The sequence below is a fragment of the Salmo trutta genome, chromosome 9 (assembly GCF_901001165.1).
Source record: "Salmo trutta chromosome 9, fSalTru1.1, whole genome shotgun sequence".
NCBI lineage: Eukaryota > Metazoa > Chordata > Actinopteri > Salmoniformes > Salmonidae > Salmo > Salmo trutta.
In genome coordinates, this window is record NC_042965.1 from 4453749 (window position 1) to 4465839 (window position 12091).

General features: G+C 45.1%; 1 protein-coding gene across 8 annotated transcripts in view; it reads right to left on the reverse strand.

The window, feature by feature from the left end:
- Positions 1–12091, reverse strand: part of LOC115199754 (multiple C2 and transmembrane domain-containing protein 1) — a 213760-nt gene that overhangs the window by 12862 nt on the left and 188807 nt on the right. For all 8 annotated transcript variants that reach the window (XM_029762162.1, XM_029762161.1, XM_029762159.1 and 5 more), the window contains 2 exons: positions 1679–1788; positions 1133–1242 (listed from right to left, as the gene is read on the reverse strand). In XM_029762162.1, coding sequence (XP_029618022.1) covers positions 1133–1242; positions 1679–1788 — 220 coding nt within the window. The remainder of the gene's footprint in view (positions 1–1132; positions 1243–1678; positions 1789–12091) is intronic.

The following is a 12091-nucleotide window of genomic DNA, read 5'->3' on the forward strand; positions in this document are numbered from 1 at the left end:
CACACTATCTTTATCTTTCTCTCAAACTCCTCTGTATCATTCACACTATCTTTATCTTTCTCTCAAACTCCTCTGTTTCACTCACACTATCTTTATCTTTCTCTCAAACTCCTCTGTATCACTCACACACTCTTTATCTTTCTCTCAAACTCCTCTGTTTCACTCACACTATCTTTCTCTATCTTGCTCTCTCTCAAACCTCCTGTGTCTCTCATACTCTCTTTCTCTCACACTATCTTTCTCTTTCTTTCTTTCTTTCTCTCTTTCTTTCTTTCTTTCTTTCTTTCTTTCTTTCTTTCTTTCTTTCTTTCTCTCACACTGTCTTTCTCTTTCTCTCAAACTCCTGTTTCTCTCACACTATATTTCTCTTTCTCGCTCTTTCTTTCTCAAACTCCTCTGTTTGTCTGACACTGTTTCTCTCTCGATCTCTTTCTCTCACACGCTCTCTCCCATGCTCTTTCACTCTCTCTCTTTCCCCCTCTATTTTTCTCTCCTTCTCTCCCTGTGTCATCAAAGCCCTCTTTGAGCCCTTCAAGGTAACTCAATGTGTTTCAAAAGCCGAGTGCAGACACCATTAGAGACCAGAGCTCCCCTCTCCACCCCTCAAGGAGGTGCTGCTCAGCTCTGTCTGAAATACTCACTGAGTTTGTTCCCTGAGCAACTGTGCCATGGAAGTAGACACCAACCCACATGACAGGGTTAATAAAGGAGATAATGATTTTCCATTCCCGATCTAGCCCACCTTACTGGTTACATTACATAAAGGTACTGTAAACAAATAACTTCTAAAGACTTTATAGAGCATATATAAAGGCTTCATAAGCCCTACATAAATCATCTATAAGCATACGTCATACACTACAAACAGTGTATAAACATACAGTGCGTTTTTTTGTCACATTTAGCAAATTCACCAAAGGTACTATACTGTTCCATTGTAGTCTTATAAATGTATATTACAACTATGTTTATAAGACAATGGAACAGTACAGTACCTTTGGTGAATGGCCAAACGTGACCGAATGCACGATGTATGTTTATGCACCACTGTGAAGCATTTATGTAGTGCTTATGCAGCCTTCTGTATGCTTTATAAAGCCTTTAGAAGTTGTACTTCGTTTCAGGCACTCACCCCAGGCCAGGACAATGTAGCGTAGGGGGATATAGTAGATGAGCACAGTGGCCACACACAGTGCAACAATGGCCAGCCAGCTTAGGAAAGGCACTGTCCAGTTAAAGGTGCTGTGGAGAGAGTAGGAGAGATATGTATTAGCCCTGAAGGAGAGCAAAAAAAACGAAACGATTCAAGAGTCTAGACTAAACACGTTTAGTCTAGACTCTTTACTTGGGAAAAAAACATGCATCCTTTAATTCTCCAACTTTACCCTACAAGTGAAATTGACTTGGGAGTTTCAATAACATTACTGCCTGTCCTCTGCCCTGTGTGTAGCTGAAACGTGTATGTGTGTGTGTGTGTGTGTGTACGTGTATGCATGAACGGGTGCGCGTGTGCGAGCATGGTGTATGTGTTCCAGCCAGCTTGGCGGGGCTGAGTAAGATGTGACAGGGGGGCGGTTGGTGAGGGCTAGCGATGCCGACAGCGCTGGCACGGGGAAGCGGGGGACGAGGGAGCATTGGAGCAGCGGGCCGGGCGCCGAGGAGGAAGCTTACGACTCACTTCTTTATCCTCTCGCCGTAGGAGGCTACTTCATCCAACGCATTCTGCACACTGATGCACACATCCTGGATGGCATACAGCTTGTTGATGAAGCCCTTTCTCTCCGGGTCCTGCAAGGACAGATACAGAGAGAAGGAGAAGGAGGAGAAGGAGAAAGAGAGAGCGAGAGCAAGATAGAGAAATAGAGAGAGAGCAAAGAGAGAAAGCGAGCGAGAGAGAGGGAGTGAGAGAGAAAGAGAGACGGGCTGGGCACATGCATCTTCCAACAAAGAAAACATTTAAAGAGCGTCAAAGACTTGAAGCGGGGAGCCAAATCAGGAGAGATCCTCCTCCAGCTGACTGACTACTCTGTAATAGAGACAGAAAGTCAGCAGAACGAATCCCAATGTTTTCCCTCTTACAGCGAGCACACGGGGAAATCTGAATATGTGAATAGGGGGGGGGGGGGGATTTAGCTGAATGCCAAATGGATCCATCAATCTTTCCAATGCCAAAGACGGGGCCCGCTTTGTTGTTGGCAGCACACTGTGATGTCACCAGAAGTGACATCATTATCAACGTTAGCGCCGTCCGCGCCGTGACGAGCACATCCTTCTCAACATTTGACGGTTGAGAACATCAGCAGGGCCAAAACAGACCACAGAGTTACGCGTCGGGCCAATGGAAAAGCCCCCAGTTATTAGACAGAGTACAAAAGTAGTCATGCAACACTCAATGAGCTGCTGTAGGACTGACCGACAGAACGGACTGGGACAGGATGTGGTGACTAACTGGCTGAGTGAGAGTGGGTGAGTGAGGACATAAAGACAGACGCAGACTGTTGTGGCGGGGGTGTGTACATGCTTGGAGGAGAGAGGGGGCCGCAAACCAGGGCTCTCCGTCTCTGTCTCGGGACAAAGACAGACTAAGAGCATAGCACTGATTCAGCATTACACCACTACGGTGACCTGTGATCTTTCAGGAAGTTCACTTGTAGTTTGTAAAGACTGTCACTTACGGGCAAGGAAGACCAGATCAAGTATCACCGTCCCTGTTGATTGCCAGGCAGGTTTACTCAAAACCACTTATTTTCAAACCCACTTTACACTTCCTGGCAGTATTTGACGTCTATGAATGTCCACCTGTGTATGACAATGCTACAGGTACACTGGTCATGGCCTACAATAATCAAATGCAACAGTCCCATCCTAGAAACAACAAGCGGCTAATTCATCTCATTAAAGAGAATTAGTGGATATTTTTACCCACCAGGCCCCAACCCCAAATCCTCCCCAATCGCCCCCCTCCATCGCAACCCTTGTCCTGCTCTCCCTGTAGGATCAGATATTTGGAAAATGAACCTGGATGCAGCCAGCAAAAACCACATGGCCTCCTTGAAAAACCACACAAGACAAACAGATATAATTAGACAGTGTCCCAGGGTTATTTTTCTTTGCAAATATTTCACAAACCTCCTTTCTCCCCCTTTCCTCACCCCCCATCTGTTTTGTATTACTGGGTCCAACAAAGCCCCATGTCCATAGTCCATTGTGTTGGGTTGTGTTGGGCTTTGTGTTCTGGGCCTGGGGAGTGTTCTCGGGTGTTTTGTTTTGAAGGACAGGGGAGCGGTGTGAGAGAGCGAGTGGGGGCGGAGGGGATAGGTTAGAAGTCAGAGGAGCATAAACCATTGCCACATGCCCCTCGAACTGTGGGCTGACTCCTATTTCCTGCCTTCAAACATAGGAGGGAGGTAGCAAAAACAGAGCCAGGGAGAGCCTTGTTTTTTCCTGCTCCCCCGCACTCCCCAGCAGTCACATATGGACTAGACTAGAGCAACCTGCTCTAGAGATAAGCTTGATACGAACAGCTGGCTCAGCTGTGGCCAAGTAATACACCTCAGAATGACTTTACAGTACCCTTAGTTACATTGTCCTACCTTCACCTTGCTTTTCTTTGCCTCTCTTCTGTTGGTAACCTTGACATCCATTGCGACCTTGCCATGCACTATAATGTCATCACCGAGGGAAGCGTTGATATAGAGTACTCTGTCTTGGATGACAGCGCCATTCACAGATCATTGCGAAGGTCAAAAGTTGCCTGTCTTCAAAAGTGTGTGTGTTAAAAAAAGGAGAAAACACAGACTCGTGTCTGCTTCTCAGATAAGGATTTGACTTTGACGTTTAATGTTTGCACCCTTCACATTTTGAAAATGTCTTTCACGCGTGTATGTAAATGATTCGGCGCCGGCATAAACAAAATCGTGTAGCATCTGCTACACGTCAGACATGATGAAGTTTAAAAAAGTCAATCGAATTGTAGTCTTAGGTCCTATTTAACTGTCGGTGTTGTACAATTGTCTGCTTTGATGAGGCTATGCCATTGCTAACCCTACTTAACAGTTATAGGCTAGTTTGATTCAGATGAACCTGGCCTACAACAAGCTGATGTCACTAATTTATGTCACACTTGTCATGTGGTTTCCATGGCCTGATCAACAGTGGACAGCAAGTGTAGGCAGATCCCTAACGCTGGGTCCTGGTGTCACATACCAGGCCTATTCAGTCCTAACAGGAAGACCAGCTAGAGACAGAGGGACAGAGGGAGACTGCGGTGCTAGACCTCCCAATGGTAACCAATCGTCACCCGAGCCAACTCTGTACTGTACTCATGTACTCAAAATTCTCCAAATACAGGGGCCTCCCGAGCGGCGCAGCGGTTTCCCGGGTCCCTACAGACCAGGGTTCGATCCCAGGCTGTGTCGCAGCCCAGCATCGTCCGGGTTAGGGGAGGGTTCGGCCGGCCAGGATGTCCTTGTCCCATTGTGCTCTAGCGACTCCTGTGGCAGGACGGGCGCAACGCACTCTGACACAGTCGCCAGGTGTACAGTGTTTCCTCCGACACATTGGTGCGGCTGGCTGGCGGGTTAAGCGGGCAGTGTGTCAAGAAGCAGTGCGGCTTGGCGGGGTCGTGTTTCGGAGGACGCACGGCTCCCGACCTTCGCCTCTCCCGAAGTCTTTATGGGAGTTGCATCGATGGTACAAGACCGTAACTACCAATCGGGGAGAAAAAGGGGTAAACAAAAAAATGATGATAATAAAAATAATCTTCTCCAAATATGGACAGCACAAATGGGGGAAAATAGGAAAGAGAGCCAGATGAAACACTTTGTTGCATTATGTGAAGATTTGGCCTGTTTGTTTGCGTCAAGGTTGTGTCTTTGTGACCCATCCTACCAGGACTGTAGAGGTACATTATAATCATCTAATGTGTGCTGACATTTCACTGACTTGAAAAAGAAAACAACTTTGAAAATGGATGACTTGATTAATTTCCCATCATTAGAGCTGTATTCATAATGAATGTGTGTGTGGAGGGAGTGTGGTGGCAGGGGCCACTGATGTGTCTGTCTCCGCTGGTGCATTTATTAAAAAGTCTAGTCTAATTATGTCAGGGAAGTTTGTTGCACGTAAACAAAACGCAGACGACGATCAGCTCCCCTGACTCTCTCACCCCACCGCCACGGGCTCTGAACTACAAGTCACAGACTTGGAGTCAGTGATATGGGATTCTGCACCTTCAGGATAATGGAAGAAATCACGCTGTGTTTGTGCATGCGTGCGTGCATACGTGTGTGCTCGTCCATGTGCATGCACACACGCATACAGATATAGGATCTTCATTTGAGCCAATTTGCTACAGCAGGAAAATAAACCTACAGCAACAGGAAATGTGAATTATAATGTGAATTATAATACATTTTCTTAAGGAAAAATCAAGGCTGACATTTCAAAGTGGAAATGACAAACTTTAGAAGCCTTTTTAAATCTCAATTACACTACTAAGTTTTAAATATTATGCATTGCGGGAAAGTTCTCCTGCAACAGGGTGATCAAATTAAGATGCCACATCTGTAAGGTTAGGATTGTATGGTTTCTCATTCCCATCGGAGGCCCCTCTCTGGATTTGGGTCTTTACTGGGGACGGTGGGCCTGTATTTCTGTTTGCCATTGGAATGACTCTGCTCCAACGTCTGTCAAACAGCCTAAGTCCTTATAGTGGTGTAGAGGGAGTGCAAATAAAAGCAAGCATTTTGAGGCTTCCGTTCTGTGTTTGGTTGATCTGGACTGTGCTGTTCCAACTGTGAGTCCTGCACGGGGGATAATGTTCTAATTTACCTAATGGATGTTCCTGACGGATCATTAGATCATCGAAGTGCTATCGACCTCTCCTCATGACGACATCAAACGTAGCCTGCTTTAGATTGAACTAAACGATCTGTCGCAGAGAACGGCACACACGCGCACACACACAAACAGCAGCGCGGTACATGCCAGTTCAGTTGCATATGTGTGTGTGTGTTGCTCTCTCCAACAGATCATTTAGTCCAATCTAAAGCATATGGTGCAGTGCCACTCAACAGCGGAACCTGATGGAGTTCAAGAGGAAGTCAGAGGAACGCTCTATTTTATATCTGAGACAAACTGCATTGAGCCCCGCTGGGTGTACTGTACATGAAAGGCCTGTGTTTCAGCGTGAGGGACAAACATTCTGACGTCAATTCACTCATTGGACTTTTACAGCCACAAGATTTAGAGGGCTGGTTTCTCTGCTGGACGAGTTTTTTTTAAATGTATGTTTATTTGTGTGTATTTGCACTTTGCACTAATACTGCGAGTGCATATGTCCATACTTGTGTGTGTGTGTGGGTGTCTGTATGAGTGCAAGTGTGCGTCTGTGTGTGCGCGCTAGTGATGCGTGGGTCAGCGGTTCACCTGCACCCACCTACAATTGCTAATAATCCGCAACCCCCCAGACTATATGTGATAAAGTGTAAAATCTGAAGCCTGCACCAAGACCCTAACCAGCCAATATAGACAACGGGCTGTACAGTCAGAGACGGCGGAACAATTTTTTGACAGGGGGTGCAGGATTTATTTTAAGCCTCATTTAAATATTTTCTGCTTATAATTTGCATTTTGGTTCGCTATTTGTTAGTCAGTATAATCATAATTAGATACATGCAGTTTCTCTCCAGTCATTACTTGCCCTAGAAGATGAAATAAACCCTTGCTCATAAGAAGGTCATAAATCGATAGAATAAATGCTTCAGCATCTGTAAAGTCTCCCTCTTTCATCTCCGCTTCTCTCACAGAGCAAAGACCTTCAGTGCAACATTTCCCAATGACATCAGTTCGACCGGTTTTAAGGAAATGAAAAGCTGTGAAAAACGACATGTTTCTGATAAGATTTCAGTTCAGCTTGGGATGCATATTTTATGTGGATGAATACTATCGGCTTTTATGATGCTGCTAAAGATTTCACCTTTACAGATGGTCCCTAAACACGCATTCACTATCTCAAGATGCATGTAGTCTCTTTACTCCTGTTCCTGAGTCGAAATGTACATTTTGTGTATCATTTTACAGCAAGAAATGCTTAAATCTGCAGGAGTTAATACATTAGGCTATGTGAGAGGTTATAGACCTAGCCAACAGTCTGTGTCCAGATTTCAGTTGCTATTCCATGCAACCCATCTGAACAGTACAGTTCCCTTGACATATTTGAAGTCCCCATCTTGGGACTGTGGAATTTGTATAGCGCCTCCTAATCATCACACATAACACAGCCGCCACTGCTATCATCCTCTTTTATCCACTTCACCAAATCTTTCCCAAACATTACTGTTCTGGCCCTCCCTTGTCTTTTGTATTTTAAACTCTCCGTTTCACCGCTTTTCTGTTATCCGATTAAATTTAGTTATTTTTGCCTCTGTGGAACGACGTTAACTTTTTCTGCCCAAGTTCCCAAATGCGTTTGGCAAGTGGCGTGCATTTGGCACGCGTAGGCTGTAGTTAGGCCCTGAAGCTTAGGCTTTAGCCAGATTCAAATAATGAAAGAAAAACCTCAATGTAGCCTATAGATATAAACTGCACAAGAATTAGACATGCATTTTCATTGTTGTCTCTTTATTCAACCCACCCGCCACCCACCCGCCATTCATCCACACAATATTTCATGACCCTTAACCCGCCCGCCCCGTGGCTACGAGTCAACCCGCGCATCACTAGTGTGTGCGTGCCCTGCATCTGCCCAAGTGTGTGTGCGTGTTTGCTTGTGTGTGTGCCTGTTGACTTGTCAGCTGAGTGTTGATCCCCGTACCGCTGAGCTTGCCTTCCTATAAGTGTCTGGAGCAGTTCTCTCTATGTGGGAAGACATGGAGGCGACACTCGTTAGAATGTTGGGAGCTTGGTAAGAGTCTGTTAAGGAACGACAACCTACGGTGACACTAGCGAGAGCTTCATATGCGCACAGCCAAGTTAGGTTGACTGAACTCCGCATTGTGAATCGGAGGGCGACGACGTTCCTGCAAATTCATTTAAATCACAAGTCTAAGCATTACAAAAGGGAGACGTGAACAGGGTAGGCCTCGTTATATGTTTCATCTATGCTCTCATTTTGGTCTGAGAGGAATTGCTGTAGGGCGGGATACTAGATGAGCCATTTTGAACTCTATAGACAGTTAGCTATGAACTGACTTAAGGCTTTGAGAAGGAGGGAGGTCACCGTCTATAAAGATGGCATCTCACATGATATTATTCTTCCCTAACAGACACATCATAAAAAAATATCAAAATATAACCCCTAAGCCTATTCCACGGCAGTCAGGATGAGTGTGAAACACTGGTGACCTTTTTTTCCTTTTTTTTTTTTGTGGCGCACAATAAAATTGAAATGTCATATAAAACGTGACAGGATGTTAATTTAAGGCTCCCAGAGGGCATTTGAAACAGTTCTTGTTGATTCTGTAACAGCAGACAGCCCATAATCCCCCTCTTCCACCTCCGAAACAACGGCAGTAAAGATTCAAGCTGCTAAATGCTTTCAGGGTGACACCATTTCCAACCAAGAGTTAGCAACGGCAGAACAGCACAGACATAACAACAAATCAAGAGTAGACTACGTGTGTTTGGCTCTCTCATATTTCTTAGGTTAACAAGAGATTAAGCAAAATACACAGTATAACTTCAGTCATCACAAAATACTGAATGGTTTAAGAGTAAAGCACTACGGAGCTACATGGGAGTGCAATTGGGATAAATGCAGCTGGGTTGCTTCACAAAAAGAGTGCCCTTTGCGTCCCTTTGCTGTTTTCGTTCAGAATTGTGCACCAATATTGAATTTTAAAACCCTGATATAATAAATGAAGTGCCTTTTAATATAGACCACATGGATACGTCAATATATTATATGAATAAAAGAAGTGCCAAAATTCAGCTTAACCCCAACATGTCTCAAAGTTTTTAACATCATTGTAAAGCCATCATTATTTTTGTTGCTTTGACAAAGTCATATCGAAGACTATTATTTATTTAATGTGATTAGTGATTCATTTACGTCTGTCCCTCGTGTTAAGATCAACCCTGTCATGTGAGCTGAACTCTCGGTTTAGACGGTGAAACTATTCCCTTTAAAATCTTTTTTTCCTAAATAAATATTGAACATCTAATAGTCAAAACAGAGTGTAAAAGTAGGCGAGCTGGTTCTACGCTTTTTGGCAATTTTGTGGTGTTATGTTGTGGAAATCCTTTACCCATAGATAAACAGGCTAAACATGTTTTAACAATTACATTTTCAATTTTGTGAAGCTTGCATTCAATTGTCACTCCCTGTTGCACACAAGATTCCAATTCCCCTGTCACAAGGGGATTTATGGCTGATTTAAGATGAAATCGTCAACCCTGTTACGGTCAACCCTGTTACGGTCAACCCTGTTACTTTATATGGCACTTAATAGGCACTTACTATAGTAAATTGAACATGTGGTCTTTATACCAGAATGTTAAAATTAGGTGAAATCAAAGTTGTACTTCTCAAAAGCCAACGAACTGTTGGAATGACCCAGCTCTTATATCAAAATGCTAGAACAAATCTTCAGAATTTCATAAAACTGATGTAAACAATGATAACAAATCTAGTTCTTAGCCACCGGCACTGTTTACCAAAGTTCCTCCCTAGATGAAACAACAACAACAAAAAGGATTGAAGTTGAACAGCTCATCTGTAGGACATGAGTATTACCCAAGACAGTTTTGGAGGGATGCCTAAAAAGGATGCAGTTATCTTATCCATCTAGTTTATAAACAAAAAACACATGAATCTCAAAAACGGGACCCTACAGTGCCCATGAGACATACTGGTTTATACAGTACAGTACCTCTCGAACCATTCTACAATCCAACTGGAAGAGCCAAGCCGCAGGATCCAACCTGATTGTGGCCCCGAGCTAGGTCTACGTCTGATAACCATTCATTCACCTTTAATCCCTGAAGGTCAGTGATCTATGCTCATGGCCAGACCGTGACCACACTGTACCAGCGGTCCTCATAGAGGACATGTCTCCTATTAGGAGACAATCCCAACTTCAGCTCCCTCCGACCAGCTAGAGATAGCACTGTGCTGCTGGCATCTCGCCAGCACGACGTAAGAGGCAGATGTTTCGTTTTGAAGCAGCAGTGTTAATACATTATTTATTTCACAAGTAATCCTTGGGTGAATATGGAGAATACATCTCCGTTTTCCCTCCCTCTCTTTTCACAACCACATAAATATCTGGTTAACCGGACCCCGAGATGCTCCGCACGTTCTCCCCTATCATCAAGTGGCGCTCGCAGACACAAAGGGCCTTGGGAAGGCATGCAGGAGCGCTCAGTTCTCTAACGGGGGGTGGGGGGGTTTGTGGTGTGTGTGTGTGTGTGTGTGTGTGTGTGTGTATGTGAGTGTGTAGGGTGTTGCATCGAAGGAGCCAAAGTCAAACTCCAGTTAACTGTGGCAGCTGAAGGTGGACTATGCAGACACCACACTCTCTCATTCTACTGAGGCTTTTCACCCAGCCTGTTCCCATGGCGAGGGTTGCCGTGACGCCCGAGGATAAATGTACACAAGTGGAGGTGGAGGAGGCTTATTTTCAGGTTGACCTCTACGTCCCATGGCTCTATCCTAAAAAGCCTATGTGTGTGTGTGTGTGTGTGTGTGTGTGTGTGTGTGTGTGTGTGTGTTTGTGTGTGTGTGTGTGTGTGTGTGCGTGCGTGCACTTCTAATGGGGCCGGGGTAGTGCTGCCATGATCACCTCTCCAATCTCCCACCCACCCGCCTCTCTATCAGAGAGACTCAAGGTCGGGCACAACAGCCTACGGACCCCTCCTCCACCATCCAAGACCCTCACTCTGCCATGCTTCCCCCTGCCTGCCCTCACCCCTGCCCTCCTGTCCCCCTACTCTCCTTCCCCTGTCCTCTCCAGGTTCCCGGGTGGCAGCGGGTGATGAATGGGACACCAATACTCTTCTCGTTTGTTGGCCTGGTTCAGCCCGCTGCGCTCTCCATCTCCAAAAAACAAGGCCGTCACATTCACAACAGCCCCAGCACAACTCTACTCTCAAACTGACTTTGTTTTCTGAGAACCTGGGTTAAAGGCGCAGGCAATTTCGGGATTTATAAGTGATGTACAGTCAATAATTAGAGGTTATGTATCCAATATATACACTAGCACAAATACCATCTGTGTTTCTCAATCCTGGTTCGAGACAAGCCACAGGGTCTGCAATGGTTTCAATTAAACTAACTCCCTTCATTCCTTCATAGGGCACATGCCTGGCCTTCAAACAGTGGGAGACTCTTTCCCTGTCACAATACACTGTGGTGAAACAAGGTAACATGACAGAGTAAGTCGTGCTGATAGTTAATTTTCTCAGATTCATCAACTTGCTTTACAAAATCCAGGCCAATTTATTCAGTCTTCATAACACCTGAAATGTCATTACATATTCATGTGCGGAGATAAAACAAGAGACCGGGACAATTGGAAAATTCCCGTATTTTAAAAACCTTGTTTTAGAAAAAAGTGATGGGATCGTACCTTCAAAAGCAGCATAAAATATGTATCCTCAACACTCATTACACATTTATGACTCTTGTTAAAAGAAAAGGTAGCAACTGCCTCTTCCCATGTTTGACTTTGAGACACAGACGCAGCCGCTATCATGTGATGTGCTCCAGATTCCAGCCAATCAGAGGGCGGATAGAAGAGCTCTATGTCTGTCAACAGTGCCAACATTCTACTCTGACAGAGCTCTGATACTCTGACAGAAGGCAACTTTCACTGGTTTACAAGTGCAGATCTGCTTTAACCGAGGCTACAGGGGGCTGGTGGCATTTCTCTTCGATATACTGTCCATCAGAGTCAAGACGTCTGGATCGTCTGGTTGTGAATGTGTAGCTGATTCAACTAGAAGGCCGTGACAGGTAGGTAGCAGTGGTATCCTGAGGACAGGGCTATAGGGCCCTCTTGGCTTAGCGACGGTGCAGAATCTCTAAGCACAGGGGGCACACACAGGTGTGGACACACACACACACACGCGCACACACCCACACCAATGG